Source organism: Pocillopora damicornis, chromosome 7 (genome assembly GCF_964200805.1).
Source record: "Pocillopora damicornis chromosome 7, jaPocDami1.2, whole genome shotgun sequence".
Lineage (NCBI taxonomy): Eukaryota > Metazoa > Cnidaria > Anthozoa > Scleractinia > Pocilloporidae > Pocillopora > Pocillopora damicornis.
In genome coordinates, this window is record NC_142676.1 from 22,935,060 (window position 1) to 22,957,618 (window position 22,559).

The following is a 22,559-nucleotide window of genomic DNA, read 5'->3' on the forward strand; positions in this document are numbered from 1 at the left end:
TCAAGAAATGGGCCAGGAATTTTCCACAATAGTGCAAATAATCGTGAAGGCAGATCGCAGAAAAGCGATTGCGTGACGCTCGGTAAGCTGTAAGATGACATGTTATTATATACCAGACGTAAAAACTCTTCAGATTCTAAGTCTGCATTTTGTACCCACTCTGCTGTCCGCAGTCTATATTTTGTATCCGGTTTGCAGTCTGCTGTCTGCATTTTGTACTAACAGGTATCCGTGGCACCAATACAGTTTATTTTTGGTAACATTTATTCGCAAAACACACATAATCTACCACAAAATACCTGTGTGTGAGGTAATTCGACATTTTCGTTCTTTCCCACATTTTCACACAGTTTCAAGTAATCCACCCACCCTACAAAAAAGTAACTCTTGCATGCATAGCATGCCTATGTTTTGAAATAGGTGTATACCCTTAACCAGACTTGAGCGCACTATTTCAGTATACTAGTCCGACACCCGTAGTATCACTACCCTTGATTCCAAGGATCCAGTACCATCCAGGTATCCCAGTTACCTTGCTCACAGGGTCTAGTAATCTTTAACTTTACTCGGCCTCATGCGATTACCTATACAAATCGTTGAGTAAACAGGCTTTGTTTCTATCCAGAAGCTCCATTGGAAATGAGGTTGAGCGACAAATCGCGATTGATTCTCATCTATTTAATGGTGTTTAGTCCAAACGAAACCCAACTTTTCACAATAACCTTTGTATCGCTTTGTACCCTGCATAGAATCATTTCGGAAACTTGGAAAATGGAAATTGGAGAAACTTAAACAAGTTACTTTAAACAATGCTGAAAATTAAACGACAAACAACTCATATCTGGCATTTACTGAGTTTATTTTTGTTTGTCACGTACTCGTATTCTCGAAGATCTTACGTCGAGGTTTGTTTGAGTCAGTCAAAATCAGTTAAGCCGCGCGGTCTCTTGAGTTTCTTGAGCATGGAGGCAGAAAATTTGGGCTGGTTTCTCCCTGCTGTGGCGATTTCTAGCAACACCCTAGTCATCTACCTGATTGTAGCAAAACAGCGTCTTTGCAAGAAACTGTACTGGCTAATTTTGTTTCTGACAACCGCCGATTTTTTTGTTAGGTTTACGTACATATTATTTTAGTTATTATGGGTTTTTTACAAGAAAAGATCGCTGTTGATAGTGCAATTTGCATTTTCGCCATTTTGCCTTCATGAGGTTGTTGTTGATTTTGGAATGACTTCAGCTTTTCTCAGCATCTTTTTCGGGAGCATTAATGTTAATTTTACAATTTTGGGTCTCTTTACATCTTTCAGTTTCCAGAATCAACTCGCTCTTTCCAGTTAAAATTAAAAATATGCTCATTCTCGTCCAGCCACTTTGTGTCAGGATAAATTCGTCTTCCGTCATAATTACGAAGTACTGACAAAGAGTTTAAATTTATTGGACATAGATCGTCCAAAGCATATAAAAGGGAAGCTTTGTGGAGCGATCAATAATTTACCAAACTTCCAGAAGTCCTGGAAGAAACAAGAAGTCAAGTATCTACAGAAGAAGTCCAAAAAATAAGACAGCATGGCTTTTCCTTTCCCATTTCCAACCTATCAACAATGCAAGTAAGTATTTAAAAAAATCCATATAAAGATATATTTGATAATGCAAGAGGAAATCAAGGAAAAAGTGACCGCTTTCACTGTGGTATAAATTTCGCAAGGGCTTAGCTTAGGTGGAATTTATATTATAACGGACTTTAATCTTTCCATAGAGTTGTGTTCGATTTTCCGGGTAGAGTACTTTCGGTAAGAGTACAATTTGACCCATGCACGCCTCACAGTAGATTCTCGTCTATTTCTCAAACTGTACTGCATCCACGTAAAATGTGAATACAATTCTATAAAACTTGGTACACGTTCACTGTAGTGAAGCGGGGGTACCAATCTCGTTAACTACACCTTTTATAAACAAATTAACGCGTCAATTATATTAAAGGAAAAACTTCAAATCTCTCTTCTTGTGTACAAGGTGTCATGAAATCCTGAGGTTTTTACCGAAAAAGACGTATATTTCAGGAGGGTAATCACGCCTCACGCTGGTTTATAACTTCACGAATTGCGCTCGCCTTTCTGTAAAATTCACGCGTCACAAATCAATATTCTGACCTTAGTCACATGTCACGTATGACTCCTTTGCCACCCTCACGTAAGTATTTGAGCGTTTCCGATGACTTATTCCTTTCTTTATCTTACAGCCACAATAATCGAGAGCCTGGATGGTTCGACTTTTTCCACGATCAATGGAGACAGATGGCTTTGGCATATGAACAAGAAGTCGGCTGCTGGGTGCAGGAACAGTCTAACGAGGGAACGGTGAAGATTGCGTCTCTTCTACTGAGGCACTTCAAACCTGAAAACATCGCACTTGAAGTTGATAGCGACAAGGTAACCCTACATGGAAAGCAACGTTTAGAGAGAGAAAATGGATTCAACACATGCGAGTTCAAGAGGGTTTTTCGACTTCCGCAAAATGTCGATCCGACTACTGTCACGTCACGCACTACTCAAGATGGACGCGTCCTCGTCATAGAGGGCTTAAAGCACGTGGAAGAGAAAGAGGATGACGGAAAATTTGAGACCAAGTTGGATGTCAGTGGCTTTAAGCCAGAAGAGATAAAGATTCAGCTGCATGGAAAAGTGTTAATTGTCTGTGGAAAACGCACATTAGAAGATGGTGGGGCCAATCGGTCACGTGGCTTCAGTCACCGTGTTCTGCTGCCTGAAGACGTCGTCGTCAGTTCAGTAAGATCACGCTTGTCAAAAGAAGGCCTGCTGATGGTCGAAGCATCACGTGACCCCGCCTTATTGCCGCGCGAGAGAGCGGTTGATGTCCTCCTGGAGACAAATGAAACAGAGGATGAACCGAAGCCCTCCACCAGAGATGAACCAGCAGACACCAAATTAGAGTAGATCGAGTTTGTACGAAAGAGATGACATAGTATATGAATCTTATTGATAAATGTTGGTACAGTTGATTAATTCAGGCAAGAAAAGTTTAATGAAAATCGTTTTTTATCAAGGTCATAAATGATGCAAATAACATATCTAGTTTGACTTTACATATTTGACAACTTTTGTTAGAATTATATACTTCAAAGGAAAAAAGCATATGAAAGAATTGTAAATGAAGTTAGCAACATTACAGGGTAATTTAGTGTTATCAACTGAGTGGCTACCATAAAGAGTTTAAAAGCTGACATTTCAAGCATTAGCCATTCCTCAAAGTGATGGGGTTCAGGTTAGGGTCGGTTAATAATAATACCTAATTACCCTGTTATTATTCCCACAGACACAGCATTACAGATTCTTTACAAACTTCCCCTTTACTCAGTTTTAACTGTGGCTGTTTTAAAGTTACTTTAGGGAAGGAAATTATGCAATAAATATTTGAAAACATCATAATTGTTTTCTTGGTCTCATCCAGAAAGTCCCATTTAGAGCGTAAATGTGACATTCCACTTAATCTGTTACAGAGACAAGGCATTAAATTTATTTGCTACTGGAAAGCAAGACTTGCTCATATTTCAGCAAGTAACTCACCACAATTTGTTCAAGAAATGATACAAGGAATTTATGTTTGTGTCAAAATCCATCCCAAACTGTTTGTCACCCATAGACCTACGGAATGAATAGGGAAGTCATTAAGTCATTACCTTGGACAAAATATTAAGCTCCAGTCCTCCCCTAAATCATTTGCATTACTAATACAATATGAGTGCATCCACAGAATTTTATTGGAATATTGAAACTTTGTGAAACTTCTGTGAAACTGTCTTAAACAGACCTCAAGTGGCAGCTGTTGAGGGGATAAGCTGTCAGCAAAGCATCAGTGTGATCCCAAAAGAATCTATCAAATTCATTCCAATTCAACATTTAATAAATGCTTATTTAACATCTTGTCAAAACAAAAAAAATTAAATCATAGTAAAGATTACCACACCTCCTGTGAAACAGAGTTAGCAAAACACACATTGAAATCAACCTTGAATTGATCTTTATTGTTTACGCTCTTTTCACTTATTAACTCTCAGACCCCTTAGAGTGACTGGCATCTAAATTCTCCTAAAATCTCACTCCCCATATCACACATTCAGTCACAAGAATAAAGGAAATGATCACAATCTAAAGCTCTTGATTGTTAAACAAATTCCGCTCACCAGCACCCTAGGAATTGTACAGAAAACAGTATGGACAATATGCATATTGATGTTATGGCCACAGATATTAAGTTGCCTGCCTTTAATTTGCAGTTTTACTGAGTGTGCAGGTTCAGATATTTCATTGACCTAAAAACCAACTTAACTTTGAAATTTCTCAAAAACCACCTGACACTCATAAAGTTAGAAAGAATCTTCCAGTTTAAATTCTGTGAACATTTTTGACTGTCATATATTGAATTCATCGAACAGATGACTGTCCTTGCTGCTATGCTTTACTAATAATGAAATACCGCAGCATCATAACTTTACCTTTCTAATTATCTCATCCCCTAATGCGTAACCCACGCATCCTGACAACGTTACCATACTAAATGTTTATGATGAACAAGCAAAATGGCAAAATAATTGGCAAAAGATTCAATGAGGCGCACAGCTATAATATAATCGTGTGTGAGGCGAAATGTCAGCCACCACTTGGTCCACAGGCATAAGAGTGTCCTCACCAGAAAAATAACACTATCAGGCACACCACAATGCCCCAAAACCAAAAGCCCTCATCTCAATGAATCCTTCTACGCCGCCGGTAACTAAAAATAAAGTAAGTAGAGCTAAACAGACTCCAAGAAAGTGAAGCCACTGACCTTAATACCTTATTTGTGGCGTAGGGGACGCCGTTAAAAAAGTTACTGATGTTTATCAAGCCAAATTTTCCCTAAAATAAAATTTTATGCACTTTTTCGCAGACAAATTCTTTTGTAATCGCAGCAAGATCGACGAAATATTCTTCCCACATATCCGCCATATTGCAAAATGACGTCATACCTCTCCCAGCGTCCATTTCACTCCTGCTAACAAATTTTCTAGAATTTTTGGGAAATTTCTACCTTGCGCTCGAGCTGCTGTGTCAGGATGAAAAGGCAACCAGTCATTCTTACGAGGCACTGACAAGTCCTCTAATTTTAGCAACAATGGATCCTTCTAGAATAGAAGCCACGAGTATATATGGACGCTTTTCGCCGAGTGATCAACAGTTCTTAAGAAGACTTCGGAGATCCAAGAAGAAAGAAGTAACTACAAACTACAGGAAGCAAAAGAAGAATTTCAACAGAGGAAAAATATGGCTCTCGTTTTCAGATTTCCAGCTTATCATCCGTGCAAGTGAGTTCCTAGTTATTTCGATATAAATCTCAGTGTAGATCCTTGGTAAACTTATTTATCTATGCTTGAGTAATGTACCTATCTTCTAACACTAATGAATCATTCAATATCGAGGGAAGTGCCAATATCCTTCATTATTATTGTCTGTGAGAGTAGTCCTGAAGTTTCGTTGGAGAAGTCACGGCTACGAATACATAAGAATAAAATATTTCTACCTGTTTAGACACTTAGGAGAAGCGCGAGTGTTTTTTTTTCCGACTATCATATTAAAAATTTTGATTTCTTCCGTGTTGCAGTTACTACAACCGCGTGCCTGGAGGGATCGACTTTTTCCACGATCTGTGGAGAGAGATCGCATTGGCATATGAACAAGAAGTGGCCAACCCTTACTGCCGTAAAAGACAGCAACAGTCTCTCAAGGGGGTAGTGAAGATCGCTTCTGTCCCACTAAACCAGTTCAAACCTGAAGATATCACACTCAAAGTTGATAGCGACAAGGTGACCTTACATGGGCAGCATCGCTCAGAGAGAGAAGATGGATTTGACACAAGCGAGTTCAAGAGAGTCTTTAAACTACCACAAGATATCGATCCAACTACCGTAAAGTCACGCACTACTCAAGATGGCGGCGCCCTCGTCATTGAGGGCTCAAAACGGCTTGAAGAGAAGGAGGATGACGGGAAATTTGAAATTAAGCTGGATGTCAGTGGCTTTAAGCCAGAGGAGATCAAGGTACAGATCTGTGGAAACGAGTTAAGTGTCAGTGGGAAACACAAATCGGAAGATGGCGAGGTTTACCGGTCACGTGATTATAACCGCCGCATTGTGCTGCCTGATGACATAGTTCTTGCTTCGGTGTCGTCGCGATTGTCAAAGGAAGGCCTGCTGACGATTGAAGCATCACGTGACCCTGCTTTGTTGCCAAGCGAGAGAGCCGTAGACATTACCATGGAGACAGATGAACCAGAGGATGAGCCAAAGCCCTCCACCAGCGGTGAAACAGCAGAAACTGTGGAGTAATTTCATCTTTTAAGAACGACAAGACCAAAATGTACCAATCGTATTTGATCAACTTTATTGCCGCTAATTATTTCATGTAAGGAAAACTAAGCCCTTAACTAGTACTGAAATAGCAGAAACTTAAAAAGCGCGTCTTTGATGTATGACAAAAGTAGCAACGTAACAGATGAGAGATACGAGGATCTTTGTTCTGTTCAATGAAAAATATAGTCAAAACTGACAAAGTTATATTATGATTAAGTTTTCAACTAGAATGTTTATGATTATAATTGAATTGAAGCAAAAACGTTCATATTCAAATATTATTGTATTATTTTTGCAATTTTTATCGGGAGTAATAGACTCTGAGCTTATTATTTATTTTAGTCGAGAATATTTGTTATCTTTTTCTGTTTCAATTCTAAAACTATCTCTTTATACATGGTATGATATTAATACTGTCGTTTAAATTAAGCCCTCGACAATTGAAGTGAATTAATTCAATAAATTTTAAAACCATCAGTGTATTTCTGTTTTTGGGTTTATTGCTGCAAAACTAGAAAGGAAACCTTTCTTTGAATTTGCTTAATTTGTTTATAGGCGACCCAGGTTCTTTCTAAAACTGAAATATAATGAAAACGGGGCGCGCAGTTGAGATAGATGAAGAATTACATTCAAACGAAACCTCGTGTATTAGTTTTTGTTCATATCCTAATAGCATAGGGGGAAAAATAACTGAATGCTGATTGGTCAATAATGAAGAGGGTATTTTTTCTTAATTTTGCTTGTGAAGAGGGCAAAATTACTTGCTGCCGATTGGTCCTCAGGTTGCCTAGCAACAGCTTATGCTATTGAGTAGTTGTTGCCAAAAAGTTGAAAGTTTGTCAGCAGGCCTGGTTTTCAATGCCCTGGTATGTTTGTGCAAAAATAAAATTTAAACTTACCTCATTCGCGCGTTTGTGGCGATTGATTCTTTGTCAACATTAAATGGCTTCCTGTGACTGATTACTCAAGAGCGCATTCATAAATTCAGTATTTTTCGCCTCTATTTCATTAACGAGTAATCGCAATGGGTCCTCGTAAAATCGAGGATTAATCTCACTTGTGTTTTCAGCAACTTCTGAAAACACGCGTGATATTAATCTTTAATTTTACTCGGCCCCATGCGATTACCTATACAAATCGTTGAGTAAACAGGCTTTGTTTCCATCCAGAAACTCCATTGGAAATGAGGTTAAGCGACAAATCGCGATTGATTCTCATCTATTTAATGGTGTTTAGTCCAAACGAAACCCAACTTTTCACAATAACCTTTCTATCACTTTGTACCCTGCATAGAATCATTTCGGAAACTTCATTCAATATGAAATTTGATAAAGAGCGAACTTCTTTGAATTAGCGATACCAGTCATCCCTTAAAACTGTCAAAGACAATAAGGGTTGGACTAACAATACCATAATGAAATGGAAATTGGAGAAACTTAAACAAGTTACTTTAAACAATGCTGAAAATTAAACGACAAACAACTCATATCTGGCATTTACTAAGTTTATTTTTGTTTGTCACGTACTCGTACTTCTCGAAGATCTTACGTCGAGGTTTGTTTTAGTCAGTCAAAACCAGTTAAACCGCGCGGTCTCTTGAGTTTCTTGAGCATGAAGGGAGATTTGATCAGTACTTTGGGCTGGTTTCTCCCTGCTGTGGCGATTTCTAGCAATACCCTTGTCATCTATCTGATTGTAGCAAAACAACGTCTTTGCAAGAGACTGTACTGGTTAATTTTGTCTCTGACAACCGCCGATTTTTTTGTTAGGTTTGCGTACATATTATTTTAGTTATTTTGGGTTTTTTACAAGAAAAGATCGCTGTTGAAAGTGCAATTTGCATTTTCGCCATTTTGCCTTCATGAGGTTGTTGTTGATTTTGGAATGACTTCAGCTTTTCTCAGCATCTTTTTTGGGAGCATTAATGTTAATTTTATAATTTTGGGTCTCTTTACGTCTTTCAGTTTCCAGAATCAACTCGCTCTTTCCAGTTAAAATTAAAAATATGCTCATTTTCGTCCAGTCACATTGTATCAGGATAAATTCGTCTTCCGTCATAATTACGAAGTACTGACAAAGAGTTTAAATTTAGTGGACATGGATCGTCCAAAGCATATAAAAGGGAAGCTTTGTGGAGCGATCAACAATTTACAAAACTTCCAGAAGTCCTGGAAGAAACAAGAAGTCAAGTACCTACAGAAGAAGTTCAAAAATAAGACAGCATGGCTTTTCCTTTCCCATTTCCGACCTATCAACAAGGCAAGTAAGTTTTTAAAAAAATCCATATAAAGATATATTTGATAATGCAAGAGGAAATCAAGGAAAAAGTGACCGCTTTCACTGTGGTATAAATTTCGCAAGGGCTTAGCTTAGGTGGAATTTATATTATAACGGACTTTAATCTTTCCATAGAATTGTGTTCGATTTTCTGGGTAGATTACTTTCGGTAAGAGCACAATTTGACCCATGCACGCCTTACAGTAAATCTTAGATTATCGTCTATTTCTTAAACTGTACTGCATCCACGTAAAATGTGAATACAATTCCATGAAACTTGGTACACGTTTACTGTAGTGAGGCGGGGGTACCTTTTATAAACAAATTAACGCGTCAAGTATGTTAAAGGAAAACTTCAAATCTCTCTTCTTGTGTACAAGGTGTCATGAAATCCTGAGTTTTTTTACCGAAAAAGACATATATTTCAGGAGGGTAATCACGCCTCACGCTGGTTTATAACTTCACGAATCGTTCTCGCCTTTCTGTAAAATTCACGCGTTACATATCAATATTCTGACCTTAATCACATGTCACCTATGAATCCTTTGTCACCCTCACGTAAGTATTTGAGCGTTTCCGATGACTTATTCCTTTCTTTATCTTACAGTTACAATAATCGAGAGCCTGGATGGTTCGACTTTTTCCACGATCAATGGGGACAGATGGCTTTGGCATATGAACAAGAAGTCGGCTACTGGGGGCACGAACAGTTTAACGAGGGAAAGGTAAAGATTGCGTCTCTTCTACTGAGGCACTACAAACCTGAAAACATCGCACTTGAAGTTGATAGCGATAAGGTAACCCTACATGGAAAGCAACGTTTAGAGAGAGAAAATGGATTCAACTCTTGGGAGTTCAAGAGGGTCTTTCCACTTCCGCAAAATGTCGATCCGACTACTGTCACGTCACGCACTACTCAAGATGGCAGCGTCCTCATCATAGAGGGCTTAAAGCACGTGGAAGAGAAAGAGGATGACGGAAAATTTAAGACCAAGTTGGATGTCAGTGGCTTTAAGCCACAAGAGATAAAGATTCAGCTGCATGGAAAAGAGTTAATTGTCAGTGGAAAACGCACATTAGAAGATGGTAGGGCCAATCGGTCACGTGGCTTCAGTCACCGTGTTCTGCTGCCTGAAGACGTCGTCGTCAGTTCAGTAAGATCACGCTTGTCAAAAGAAGGCCTGCTGATGGTCGAAGCATCACGTGACCCCGCCTTATTACCGCGCGAGAGAGCGGTTGATGTCCTCCTGGAAACAAATGAATCAGAGGATGAACCGAAGCCCTCCACCAGAGATGAACCAGCAGACACCAAATTAGAGTAGATCGAGTTTGTGCGAAAGAGATGACTAATTGATAAATGTTGGTACAGTTGATTAATTCAGGCAAGAAAAGTTTCATGAAAATCGTTTTTTATCAAGGTTATAAATGATGCAAATAACATATCTAGTTTGACTTTACATATTTGACAACTTTTGTTAGAATTATATACTTCAAAGGGAAAAAAACAATATGAAAGCATTGTAAATGAAGTTAGCAACATTACAGGGTAATTTAGTATTATCAACTGAGGGGCTACCATAAAGAGCTTAAAAGCTGACATTTCAAGCATTAGCCATTCCTCAAAGTGATGGGGTTCAGATTAGGGTCAGTTAATAATAATACCTAACTACCCTGTTATTAGTTAGAAACTTACCCCTTTATTCAGTATTAACAGTGCACTTTATTTTCATAAATGTAACTTATTTTTGGCTGTTTCAAAGTTATTTTAGGGAAGGAAATTATGCAATAAATATTTGAAAACATCATAATTGTTTTCTTGGTCTCATCCAGAAAGTCCTACTAAGTGTAAGGCAAAAGAACTTAAATGTGACATTCCACTTAATCTGTCACAGAGACAAGGCATTAAATTTATTTGCTACTGGAAAGCAAGACTTGCTCATATTTCAGCAAGTAATCCATCACAATTTGTTCAAGAAATGACACAGGGAATTTATGTTTGTGTCAAAATCCACCCCAAGTTTTTGTCTCCCAAAGACCTACAGAATGAAGAGGCAAGTCATTAAGTCATTACCTTGGACAAAATATTTAGCTCCAGTCCTCCCCTATATGATCAGCATTACTAAAAACAATCCGAATGGATCCACAGAATTTTATTGGAATATTGAAAATTCTCTAAAACTGTCTTAAACAGACCTCAAGTGGCAGCTGTTGAGGGGATAAGCTGTCAGCAAAGCATCTGTATGATCCCAGAAGGATCTTATCAATTCATTCCAATTCAACATTTTATAAATGCTTATTTAACATCTTGTCGCACCCAAAAAATAAAATTATAGTAAAGATTACCATATCTGTGTGAAACAGAGTTAGCAAAACTCACATTGAAATCAAACTTGGCTATATTTTTATTTTTCATGCTCTTTTGAGTTATTAACCCTTAGACCCCTTTGAGTGACTAGCCTCTAAATTCTCCGAAAATCTCACTCCCCAAATCACACATTTAGGTAGCAAGAATAAAGGAAATGATCATAAACTATAGCTCTTGATTGATAAACAAATTCCTCTTGCCAGCACCTTAGGAATTGTACAGAAAACAGTATGGGGAATATGCATATTGATGTTATGGCCACAGATATTGAGTTACCTGCCTCTAATTTGCAATTTTACTGGGTGCACAGGTTCAGATATTTCATTGACTTCAAAAGCAAAAATAATGTAATGAAATTTTGAAATTTATCAAAAAGGACCTGACACTCTCAAAAAGTTAGAAAGAATATTCCAGTTTAAATTCTGTGAACATTTTTGACAAGCATGCATTGAATTAATCGAACTGACGACTGTCCTTGCTGCCGTGCTTTCTTAATAATGAAATACCACAGCATCATAAATAACTTTACATTTTTAATTATCTCACCGCCTTATGTGTAACCCAAGCAGCCTGAGAACGTTGTCATACGAAATGTTCATGATGACCTTGCAAAATGGCAGAATTATTAGCAAAAGATTCCATGAGGCGCAGGCAAAATGTCAGCCACCACTTGACCCACAGGCATAAGAGTGTCCTCACCAGGAAAATAACACTATCAGGCACACCACAATGCCCCAAAACCAAAAGCCTTCATCTCAATGAATCCTTCCACGCCGCCGGTAACCTGAAATAAAGTACGTGGAGCTAAACAGACTCCAAGACAGTGAAGCCACTGACCTTAATACCTTATTCGTTGTTCAGGAGGCGCCGTACAAAACTTACTTATGATTCTCCAGCCAAAGTTTCTCAAAAGAAAATTTTATGCACTTTTTCGCAGAGAAATTCTTTTGTAATCGTAGCATGATCGACGAAATATTCTTGTTACTTGTCCGCCATATTGCAAAATGACGTCATATGTCTCCCAGTGTCCATTTCGCTCCTGCTAAAAAACTTTCTAGGATTTTCGGGAAATTTCTACCTTGCGCTTGAGCTGCTGAGTCAGGATAAAAAGGCAACCAGTCATTCTTACGAGGCACTGACAAATCCCCTAATTTTAGCAACGATGGATCGTTCTAGAATAAAAGCCACGAGTATATATGGACGCTTTTCGCCGAGTGATCAACAGTTCTTAAGAAGACTTCGGAGATCCAAGAAGAAAGAAGTAACTACAAACTACAGGAAGCAAAAGAGAAATTTCAACAGAGGAAAAATATGGCTCTCGTTTTCAGATTTCCAGCTTATCATCCGTGCAAGTGAGTTCCTAATTATTTCGATACAAATCTCAGTGTAGATCCTTGGTAAATCTATTTATCTATGCTTGAGTAATGTATCTATCTTCTAACACTAATGAATCATTCGATATCGAGGGAAGTGCTAATATACTTAATTATTATTGTCTGTGAGAGTATTCCTGAAGTTTCGTTGGAGAAGTCACGGCTACGAATAGATAAGAATAAAATATTTCTACCTGTTTATACACTTAAAAGATGCTCCTTTTTTTTTCTGCGTATGTCATTTTAAAAATTTTGCTTTTCTTCTTTTTAGCAGTTACTACAAAGGAGTGCCTGGAGGTTTCGACTTTTTCCACAATCTGTGGAGAGAGATCGCATTGGCATATGAACAAGAAGTCGGCAACCCTTACTGCCATAAAAGACAGCAACAGTCCCACAAGGGAGCAGTGAAGATCGCTTCTGTCCCACTAAACCAGTACAAACCGGAAGACATCACACTCGAAGTTGATAGCGACAAGGTGACCTTACATGGGCAGCATCGCTCAGAGAGAGAAGATGGATTTGACACAAGTGAGTTCAAGAGAGTCTTTAAACTACCACAAGATATCGATCCAACTACCGTGACGTCTCGCACTACCCAAGATGGCGGTGTCCTCGTCGTTGAGGGCTCAAAACGGGTGGAAGAGAAGGAGGATGACGGGAAATTTGAAATTAAGTTGGATGTCAGTGGCTTTAAGCCAGAGGAGATCAAGGTACAGATCCGCGGAAATGAGTTAAGTGTCAGTGGGAAACACAAATCGGAAGATGGCGAGGTTTACCGGTCACGTGATTATAGTCGCCGCATTGTGCTGCCCAATGACGTAGTTCTTGGTTCGGTGTCGTCACGATTGTCAAAGGAAGGCCTACTGACGATTGAAGCATCACGTGACCCTGCTTTGTTGCTAAGCGAGAGAGCCGTAGACATTACCATGGAGACAGATGAACCAGAGGATGAACCAAAGCCCTCGACCAGCGGTGAAACAGCAGAAACTGAAGAGTAATTCGATCACTTAAGAACGAGAAGACCAAAATGTACCAATGGTGTTTGATTAATTTCAGTACAGTTGACTATTTCATGTAAGAAAAACTAAGCCCTTGACCAGCACTGAAGTAGTAGAAACTTAAAAAGCGCTTATTTGACGTATGACAAAAGTAGCAAAGTAATAGAGGAGAGGTGTGAAGACCTTTGTTCTGTTGAATGAAAAATACAGTCAAAACTGACACAGTTATGTTATGATTAAGTTTTTAATTAAAATGTTTATGATTATAATTGAATTCATACAAAAACTTTCATATTTAAACATTATTGTACTATTTTTGTAACTTTCATCGGGAGTAATATACTCTGAGCTTATATTTTTTTTAGTCGAAAAGATTTAATTGTTATCTTTTTCTGTTTCAATTCTGAAACTATCTCTTTATGCGTGGTATGACATTAGTGCTGTCATTTAAATTAATCCCTCGACAATTTAAATGAATTAATTCAATAAAGTTTTAACACCAGCGTATTTCTGTTTTTTGGGTTTATTCCTACAAAACTAGAAAAGAAACCTTTCTTTGAATTTGCTTAAGTTGTTTATACGCGACCCGGATTGTTTCTCAAACTGTAATCTAATGAAAACGGGGCGCGCAGTTGAAATAGATGAAGAATTATATTCAAACGAAACCTAATGTATTAGTTTTTGTTCATATCCTGATAACATAGAGGAGGGTCCCAATGGGGTTAACCGTTAGCCGTAAAACGGCCAAAATATTTAGCCGTTAGACGTAAAAATTGACAAATTTTAACCGTTAGTCGTAAAAAAAGTTAACCGTAAAAAATATCTCTGGTGGAAACAATGGAAAGGTGTTAACCGTTAGCAGGAAATTGGCCAAAATTTTAACAGATAGCCGTAAAAGCCATCACCCCATTGAGACCCTCATAGAGGGCAAAATTACTGAATGTTGACTGGTCGATGAAGAAAGTATTTTTTCTTAATTTTGCCTATGAAGAGGGCAAAATTGGTCCTCAGGATGCCTAGCAACAGCTTATGCTATCGCGTAGTTGTTGCCAAAAAGTTGAAAGTTTGCCAGCAGGCCTGGTTTTCAATATCCTGGTACGGTTGTGCAAAAATAAAATTTAAACTAACTTCATTCGCGCTTTCGTGGTGATTGATTCTTTGTCAATATTAAATGGCTTCCCGTGACCGATTACTCAAGAGCGCATTCAGAAATTCAGTATTTTTTCCCCTTTATTTCATGAACAAGTAATCGCATTGGGTCCTCGTAAAATTAAGGATTAATATCACTTGTGTTTTTAGCAACTTCTGAAAACACGTGTGATATTAATCCTTAATTTTACTCGGCCTCATGCGACGCTTTGTTTCTATCCAGAAACTCCATGAGAAACGAGGTTAAGTGTCAAATCGCGACTGATTCTCATCTGTTTTAATAGCGTTTAGTCCAAATGAAACGCAACTATAACCTTGTATCGCTTTGAACCCTGCATGGAATCATTCGGAAACTCCATTCAATATGAAATGTAATAAAGAGCGAATTTCTTTGAATTTGCGATACCGGACATCCCTTAAAACTGTCAAAGACAATAATAATACTAGTTATAGTTCTCACTAGAGCTGCCCCCGCCCTACAGTACCATTTTCTTTTGTTTGTTTGTTTTTTTTAGTTGGGGTTGTTGTTTACAGTTGCGTAATTGTTCTGTTATGTTGTTACGGAATTGCGGCTCAGTACTTTGGTTTTAGTAATTTTGGATCTCAAAATACTAAAAGTGTACAAAATGTAGCTTTGGGAAGTGCTTGGAATGTTTTTTTCTTTTGCTGTGTGGTTTAACTTTGGATTTGTTTGTTCTTCACGATCAAGAAGAAGCAGAATGTAGGGACTTGGGTGAGTTTTAACATTGGAATGTTATGGGTGGCATTGGAGAACAGTTTATTATTATATTTAAACCTGACATTTTGTACATAATAGACTAGTTATTAGACACAACATTTTACCTTAAGAGGGCAATTTTAAATAGAATTTATTTGAAAGGCATTGAAAAATGGGTCTGTTGAATAGAACGTTCTATTATTATAAACTGTAAAAACGATAAGTGGATGAATTATAACTGGAACCGACAATATATTTTTATAATAATTGATCTTTTTTGATTGATTAATATAATATAACTATTGTGATGTGGTATCAAAATGGAAAAAAAAGAATGGAACTACATGTATGTACAATATATTTGGCTTATAAAAACTGGAAAAAAGAGAAAAGTATGAAATTTGAACGAAACTATATATACAATATATTTTTCAAAATCTACTTTAACTGACGATTATGTTTTTAACTTTGATATTAAGTAAAGTTGTATGAATAAAATTTCAAACGGGAACAACATTGATATAAAAAATAATTAAAAATAAAGTATTTTTGTTTGAACTTTTGGAGTTCTCCAAAATGTCAAGATGGTACAGTGTCCAAATTTGATGGTCACCAACATGAAACAATGTTTGCTTTTATTACTCATTTTTTGATTTTTCTGGCGTTGGTGGCTGCAGTTGGTGATTTACTATCTCGGTAATAAATTTACCGTTTTTTGACAATGTGAAGTCAACATTTTCCAGCAACAGAAGTTTTTCTGTTAGTTCATCTATGTTGTTTCGGTATTGGAAAATGTCCTCGTTTAGGTAGACGCTGAGTGTGGCATGGTTTGCCACAATGTTGAATTGCTTCTCTTCCTTTTCCAGTTGAAAGGTTGTGCTCATGTCAACGTAACAGTTTTTAACGAGCATTGCTCTGTTGCAGGCTGTGCAACGAACCATAACTTTAGATTCTGTGTTTCCTGTGATTTTGCTCTTACATCCTTTGGTGTTGCACATTGCATTGATGTCAATGATGACATTTTGTATTTCTGGGCAGCAGATTTGAGGCTTGATAGCAGTTGCATCTGTATTTACGTTGGTAATATTTTGCTTCTCGGCTGGCTTTATAATGGTTTCTGTAGTGGTACTGATTTTCAACCCATAGTAGTACTTTACAGTGCAGTTGGAGATCTCAAAGAAATCCCCTTCCTTGATCAGAGAAATGTGGTCTGACCAAATCGAAATATCTATAGTTCCTGTTGAGTCTACTAATTTACCATCTCTTACTGGTCGTTTAGAGTTTTGTGGTGTTGAAGCTTCACTGTCCCATCGAATTAAGCCTGAGACTGTGACCATATCCCCTTGCCTCTTAGTTTTTAAAACATCTGCTACAGATGTAATGGGTGGTGCTGCTGGTGGTACATATTTAAATGGAATGGCCATTGTGGAGACATCCTTAACAATGCTGTTCTGGTGCATAAACACCATGCCACTCTGAACAACCCTAAGGTTGGTTATGGTGATGGGCTGTTATGCTTTTTGTTTGTCTTTGAAAAGCTGGCTTTTCGTGGTGTCATCCATAGAACTTATCATTATTCTTATCATCTGCGTTTGGTCTACTGCTGTCTGCAGAATGATGTCGAAGTAATATGTAAATCCTTGCTGGCTTTTTCGATTTCGGTCTACTCTTTGTATATATCCAGTAAAGCCTGAAAAAAAAATGTTTATTTTATATTTTGTTAACTTATTTATGAAAATGCTAGAAACATTTTCTGTGTAAACTTTGCTTAACATCAGGTATATTATTTGCTCAAAATAATTCTTTGTTTGGATTGATTGAAGGCAGCTAGTAAATTTTGAATCTCCTTTTATAATTATTATGCAATCATTGCATCATATGTTGCATATTAGCAAATTCATGTATGTGAAGTTACGGCCTGTTTTTTTGCCTGGCCCAAGATGAAACAGTGAAAGCCAAAGGAAGTTTTTGGAGTTCAATAAATATCTTGAGAAAAAAAATGAAATATGTTGTGGTTAAAAACAATTGGCCAGGGCCACAGTAAACCCAGTAAGCACTGATCCTGGAATCATGTTAAGATTTCTTTAGCGTACTCACTTGCAGAGGATGAAGAGATTGGAGAGGAGGGAGGAGATGACATCCCAAACTTCATTTTCTTTTTTGGACTTTTGTAGTTATCCATTTCACTGTAAGAGATGCATAAAAAATGTCACATTTTTCCTTTTCTTTTGCAATGTATGTTGTGCCAATTGTTCTAACCTGGATTCTTCCAGAAGTCTATATTTATAATTAGATGTTTTTTTTAATGCATGTAGTCTTTCAAAAGTAAGTGGTTCAATTACAGTATCGGAGAGTTTACAAACTCTTGATAATGCAACATATGTTAAACCTGCAACCTTTTCAGTTGATCCTAGGTCAATCCAGCACTTTTTGAGAGTTAAGCCTTGTGACTTGTGGATTGTCATTGACCATGCGAGTTTTAATGGGAACTGTACTCTTTCGAAGTTATTGCCAAGAGCGTTAGAGGAACTTGTGACAGGGAATATAGGCACACAATTAGGTGTGTCTTTACAAAAACTTGGTCCCAGATAGTCATCATCAAACTGTACAATTATGGCAATGGGTAGCATAGTAGCCTTGTGACTTTCTGAAAATATTATATCTTTGATAGTTCCCATAGTACCATTACAGAGTCCTGCCTCTGTCCAAAGGTTACGGGTAAGCATTACTCTAGCTTTTTTTGATAGATAAATTATTGGTTCTAGTCCACCCATTTCTTCAGAACTTAAGGATTTTGCTCTTGGGTTGCTGTGATGGGCATTTATTTGCACAACAGTTTCTTGGAGTTGCTTTAGCTTTTCATAGTTGTCTTTAGCAACTTTTTCATTACCAAAGGATAATCTGACAGCTGTATTCTGAAAGTTTGTTATATCAGTAACATTGTGTGGTTGCCTTGATAAAAGCAAATTCCAATCTTCAAATGTTGAATTACCATCCCTGGCTCTTATCTGAAGACCTCTAAATCGCTGTTGTTCATCATCAGCACCCCTAGCTCTTTCATTAATTTCTAACTTCACAACTGTCTCAAATTTTTTATACATGCAGTATCCTTCAACTGCCAACTCACTTTTGGGTTTGGTGTGGTACAAAACCTGGTCTGTGATTGGGGGTAACTGTGCAATATCCCCAACTAATATAATAGACATACCACCAAAGGGAACTGTAGAAATACCAGTTGCCTGCTTACAGCATCTATTTATTCAGCCAAACATATTTTGACCAATAACTGAAAATTCATCAATGATGAGATAATTAACATCCTCAAGATCATGCTGAAGTTTTGCCAATGCTGATGATTTTAGTGGCCCATTTTTCTTTCCTTTGATGGGCAGTTGCAAAAGCGAGTGTAAAGTTTTTCCTTTGATATTAAAGGCTGCAATTCCAAAGAATGCACAAACTCTGCACTTCGTGTGCAGAAGTTGACTTAAGGCTTGAATTACAAAGCTTTTACCAGAACCTCCTAGTCCAGTAATCATCATTAATAGTGGTTCCTTGTTTTCAGAAATAAAGTGATCTTGAACAATGTTATAAGCAATCCTTTGGGCATCATTTAATTTTTTGATATTAACCCGCATTGGAGTTGTTTCCTTTCTCAAGTTGTTGCCTTTTTTTTGCATATTAATCCAGTGGGGCATATCTCCAATTTCCTGAACAGTGTATTTTAACCTATCCTTTGCATAGAAATCAGAAGGACAATTCAGACTAAGCTTGTTGCCATTATCACTTTGCAATTTCATATCTGCAATTATCATCCATTCCTCTCTTTCACCAGTGTCAGATTCAATGTAGTCATCGTTATTTACCAGTTGTTGCACATAGTCTGAAATAGAATTGATTTGCTGTGACCAGTTTGGAACAAAAAGTTGGGCATCAGGCGTTTGTAAGAATATGTGCCATTGGTTTATGTAAACAGAATCAGAAGCTTTCTCATTGCACCAAGCGTCATCAAGAACATTGCACTATGGCTTATACTTTAGTAATTGGTATCGACAAAACAAACCGTAATTTGGACCCTTGGTGTTAGACGAATAATTAGGAAATGTTTTCAACACAACTGGATTAGTGCGTTTTTCTATACCTAACTTGGTCTTGAAGTAATTTGAAGCAAATTGTACAAAATTACATTTAGAAATTCCAGGATGATCAGCTTCAAACACATTTCTTTTCGCATACAAATCTAACAATGATTTTTCAGTGTCCAATGTATCATTTTCTGATAAAGATACTTTACGAGAACCATCAAGTGATGACGAAATAACTTGGAATGTTGAACTAACAAGCTTTAGTGAAAGTAACTGATGCATTACTTCTTGAATGCTCATATCCCTTTGTCCTACAGCTCTCATGATTATTTTTCTTATAGCTTTATGACTATTATCTTCATTTTGAGAGTTAATCAAAACAGATGTAAAGGCATCTTTTGCAACTGATGACATTTTTTCACCCTTTGAGGCATACTTTGCAATGTATTCTAAGCAAGAGTGATAATCTATAATGACCTGAATATCACAATTTCCTCTCCATCCCTGTAACTGCAATCGCTGGTTGTTGTTTAAGCGGCTATCATTTCTTTTTGTCACTACCTTAACCTTATAGTGGACCTTATCATCTATTGAACTACTGTATGCCATAGGATCTGCTTCTATGTTAAACATGCTCATGCTTTCATAAATTACAAAGAACCATCCTTTAGCAAAGTTTCTTTTCAGGGTGGCTAAACTACAAAATTCTTTAACACCTACACAAAGATCATCAATGTAGGTCCAGTTCCCTTGAGTAAGAACTGCACAGGTAAAATGTCCATTATAACAACGCACCATCCCCTTTAACTTATATTCACATGAGCCTACATGCATATTTTCACACAAATTTATCAAATCCATAAGTTCCGGAGAGAATTCAATAAAGATAAATTTTGCCTGTGAACTATAGGTTAAAACTGGGTCATCTGTAGGGGTTTCACAATTAGGACAATTCAACTTTCCTGGTTCAGTTTGAATAGCAGAGATAAAATGTGGCCAAGAATTGTGATCCAATTGACATTGTTGTAATGCTGATCTTGTCACATAGTTAACCAAAATAGAGCTTTTGAGAGCTACAGTGTCATGGCAGGTCTTACAAAATGACTCAAAGATTCTCTTAGATGAAAATATATTCATTTCCTCTGAAGAAAGATCACCAAAGGTTCGTTCCTCGAAAATCTGACTGAAGCACGCATTACAATCTCTTGACAAAAACGAGGGGCAATGGTGTTGTAAATATACCCAAAGCGGTTCCCTTAGTTCTCTCAACAATCTGTCATTTTCTTGTGACTCAATGTATCTTGCACATGTATTGAAAAGGAGTTCTGTGAATTCATTTCGCGCAGTTAGTATTGACAAATAGGGTAAAAATAGATGGGATGATATCTCAAGGAAACTATCCAACGCACAAGAATAAGTTCCTGGGGTACTTAAAACTGAATTCATAAAGTGGCTTTTTCGTTTCCACATGACTGAACGTTTCTTTGTTCCAACTGAGGAAACATGTAACACTCACCCACGTAATGATCCAACAGCGTTTTCGTACCTCTTGAACACGTCGATTGTAGTAAGTATCACTCTGAAAATAATCAAAAGTCAAATCCCTAGTTACAACCAGTAATTTCCTTTCTTTGACTACTGTTTACTTTCAATGGTGCTGCGAGTCCTTCGCGCCCAATAACAGACTTGCCTCTGACAAATCCAGAAATTGTCGAGTCTTTCGGCTTTGTGCAATAAGCTTGATTTGCGGCTGACAAATCGGAGTTAACCGAGTCTTTCGGTCAAAATGCTAAACTTACACCGTCTTCTGAGCATCGGTGAAATTATTTCTGAATTAACTTCTGTTTAACACAAATGAGTCAAGACAGCTTTTAAGCACAAAACAGCACTCTCCACGCTTTTCACCCGATTTTCACACTTTGATGGTCGCGTGGACTTTGACCGAAGAAACTCTAAAACTCAGAGAATAATCCAACATCAAAGCAAACGAGTTAGAAGCTCAACAGAAATTGTCGAGTCTTTCGGCTTTGTGCAATAAGCTTGATTTGCGGCTGACAAATCGGAGTTAACCGAGTCTTTCGGTCAAAATGCTAAACTTACACCGTCTTCTGAGCATCGGTGAAATTATTTCTGAATTAACTTCTGTATAACACAAATGAGTCAAGACAGCTTTAAAGCACAAAACAGCACTCTCCACGCTTTTCACCCGATTTTCACACTTTGATGGTCGCGTGGACTTTGACCGAAGAAACTCTAAAACTCAGAGAATAATCCAACATCAAAGCAAACGAGTTAGAAGCTCAACTTTTTCATGTATTTGATATCTGGTTATACTTTAATTATGCTGCAAGTTCTTTGCCTTAAGTTCTCACGTTAGCTGACTGAGCTGTGGACCCTCCGCCGCCTTCGATCGAGACTTCACACAACTGTTTCTCTTTTGACGGATTTTGATCACCTTTTAAACTCAAAACTACCTTTAATTGTTAGAAAGATGCTATACACACTTACCGTTACACTTGGAAACGCTTCTCGACGCTTTTCAGGGACGCTTAACTCGAAATCTCGACAAGGACAAATCTCGTGTCGAAGACGCCGATCCTAAAAGTCCTCGCGCGCGTGTCTTTTTGCTGGCCGCCCATGACCATTTGCGGGAAAAACGTTGATACCTTGCGGCCGTGCAAGCGATCAAATCGAGATTTTTTCTGGTTATGATCTACCGAAAATACCCACATTCTCTCTTCTCCAGTCTTCCTCTATATTACGCGGGGAGTCCTAAGGTGCCTCCTCGGGTTTTTGGCCCCAGGGCCAAAAACCCTGCGGGGGCAATAAATCGAAAAATAATACCATAATAAAATGGAAATTGGAGAAACTTAACCAAGTTACTTTAAACAATGCTGAAAATTAAACGACAAACAACTCATATCTGGCATTTATTGAGTTTATTTTTGTTTGTCCCGTACTCGTACTTCTCGAGTCGAGGTTTGTTTTAACCAGTCAAAATCAATTAAGCCGCGCGGTCGCTTGAGTTTCCTGAGCATGGAGGCAAAAGATTTAAACAAGAGTTTTGGCCGGTTTCTCCCTGCCGTGGCGATTTCTAGCAATACCCTTGTCATCTATCTGATTGTAGCAAAATGACCTCTTTGTAAGAAACCGTACTGGTTTATTTTGTCTCTGACAACCGCCGATTTTTTT

General features: G+C 37.7%; 5 protein-coding genes, 2 long non-coding RNA genes and 1 pseudogene across 11 annotated transcripts; 4 read left to right on the forward strand and 4 right to left on the reverse strand.

Moving 5' to 3' along the window:
* Positions 1-848: 848 nt before the first annotated feature.
* Positions 849-3,442, forward strand: LOC113669293 (uncharacterized). Of its 2 annotated transcripts, XR_016188443.1 has the most exons (3): positions 849-1,606; positions 2,239-3,189; positions 3,237-3,442. XR_016188443.1 is itself a non-coding variant. In XM_089212320.1 (2 exons), exons 1-2 carry the CDS (start codon positions 1,566-1,568, stop codon positions 2,951-2,953), a joined length of 756 nt encoding a protein of 251 aa, XP_089068446.1. In that variant the 5' UTR covers positions 849-1,565; the 3' UTR covers positions 2,954-3,442. The 2 variants fall into 2 exon arrangements, 1 of the variants encoding a protein (XP_089068446.1); XM_089212320.1 differs by having other exon boundaries at positions 2,239-3,442.
* On the reverse strand, positions 1,972-5,014 carry LOC149043190 (uncharacterized). The gene is made up of 3 exons (XR_016188446.1): positions 4,845-5,014; positions 3,584-3,661; positions 1,972-2,878 (listed from the first exon to the last, which is right to left on the reverse strand). It is a non-coding gene; the product is annotated as an uncharacterized LOC149043190 (long non-coding RNA).
* On the forward strand, positions 4,947-6,882 carry LOC149043191 (uncharacterized). Its single transcript, XM_089212327.1, has 2 exons — positions 4,947-5,361; positions 5,658-6,882. The coding sequence occupies exons 1-2, from the start codon at positions 5,321-5,323 to the stop codon at positions 6,379-6,381; spliced, it is 765 nt and encodes a 254-aa protein (XP_089068453.1). The 5' UTR covers positions 4,947-5,320; the 3' UTR covers positions 6,382-6,882.
* A 1,578-nt stretch (positions 6,883-8,460) lies between these two features.
* On the forward strand, positions 8,461-10,487 carry LOC149043192 (uncharacterized). The gene is made up of 2 exons (XM_089212330.1): positions 8,461-8,668; positions 9,290-10,487. The coding sequence occupies exons 1-2, from the start codon at positions 8,628-8,630 to the stop codon at positions 10,002-10,004; spliced, it is 756 nt and encodes a 251-aa protein (XP_089068456.1). The 5' UTR covers positions 8,461-8,627; the 3' UTR covers positions 10,005-10,487.
* Positions 10,063-12,041, reverse strand: LOC149043193 (uncharacterized). Its single transcript, XR_016188448.1, has 2 exons — positions 11,930-12,041; positions 10,063-11,831 (listed from the first exon to the last, which is right to left on the reverse strand). It is a non-coding gene; the product is annotated as an uncharacterized LOC149043193 (long non-coding RNA).
* LOC149043194 (uncharacterized) lies at positions 11,784-13,718 on the forward strand. 2 transcript variants are annotated; one of them, XM_089212324.1, is made up of 2 exons: positions 11,784-12,399; positions 12,695-13,718. In XM_089212324.1, the coding sequence occupies exons 1-2, from the start codon at positions 12,359-12,361 to the stop codon at positions 13,416-13,418; spliced, it is 765 nt and encodes a 254-aa protein (XP_089068450.1). In that variant the 5' UTR covers positions 11,784-12,358; the 3' UTR covers positions 13,419-13,718. The 2 variants fall into 2 exon arrangements, with proteins under 2 accessions (XP_089068450.1, XP_089068449.1); XM_089212323.1 differs by having other exon boundaries at positions 12,250-12,399; positions 12,692-13,718.
* A 1,704-nt stretch (positions 13,719-15,422) lies between these two features.
* LOC149043195 (uncharacterized) lies at positions 15,423-22,017 on the reverse strand. Of its 3 annotated transcripts, XM_089212318.1 has the most exons (4): positions 21,876-22,017; positions 20,884-20,946; positions 17,383-17,471; positions 15,423-16,975 (listed from the first exon to the last, which is right to left on the reverse strand). In XM_089212318.1, exon 4 carries the CDS (start codon positions 16,752-16,754, stop codon positions 15,924-15,926), a length of 831 nt encoding a protein of 276 aa, XP_089068444.1. In that variant the 5' UTR covers positions 16,755-16,975; positions 17,383-17,471; positions 20,884-20,946; positions 21,876-22,017; the 3' UTR covers positions 15,423-15,923. The 3 variants fall into 3 exon arrangements, with proteins under 3 accessions (XP_089068444.1, XP_089068445.1, XP_089068443.1); XM_089212319.1 differs by lacking the exon at positions 21,876-22,017 and having other exon boundaries at positions 20,884-21,257; XM_089212317.1 differs by lacking the exon at positions 17,383-17,471 and having other exon boundaries at positions 15,655-16,975.
* Positions 17,469-20,165, reverse strand: LOC149043196 (uncharacterized; annotated as a pseudogene).
* Positions 22,018-22,559: the final 542 nt, after the last annotated feature.

Bases quoted from the DNA above. Each gene is read 5' to 3' on its own strand.
- LOC113669293 (XM_089212320.1), top strand. From the start codon at position 1,566: ATGGCTTTTCCTTTCCCATTTCCAACCTATCAACAATGCAA. The intron at 1,607-2,238 runs GTAAGTATTTAA...TTTATCTTACAG, and splicing joins CCAACCTATCAACAATGCAA to CCACAATAATCGAGAGCCTG.
- LOC149043191 (XM_089212327.1), top strand. From the start codon at position 5,321: ATGGCTCTCGTTTTCAGATTTCCAGCTTATCATCCGTGCAA. The intron at 5,362-5,657 runs GTGAGTTCCTAG...TCCGTGTTGCAG, and splicing joins CCAGCTTATCATCCGTGCAA to TTACTACAACCGCGTGCCTG.
- LOC149043192 (XM_089212330.1), top strand. From the start codon at position 8,628: ATGGCTTTTCCTTTCCCATTTCCGACCTATCAACAAGGCAA. The intron at 8,669-9,289 runs GTAAGTTTTTAA...TTTATCTTACAG, and splicing joins CCGACCTATCAACAAGGCAA to TTACAATAATCGAGAGCCTG.
- LOC149043194 (XM_089212323.1), top strand. From the start codon at position 12,359: ATGGCTCTCGTTTTCAGATTTCCAGCTTATCATCCGTGCAA. The intron at 12,400-12,691 runs GTGAGTTCCTAA...TCTTCTTTTTAG, and splicing joins CCAGCTTATCATCCGTGCAA to CAGTTACTACAAAGGAGTGC.
- LOC149043195 (XM_089212318.1), bottom strand. From the start codon at position 16,754: ATGGTGTTTATGCACCAGAACAGCATTGTTAAGGATGTCTCCACAATG.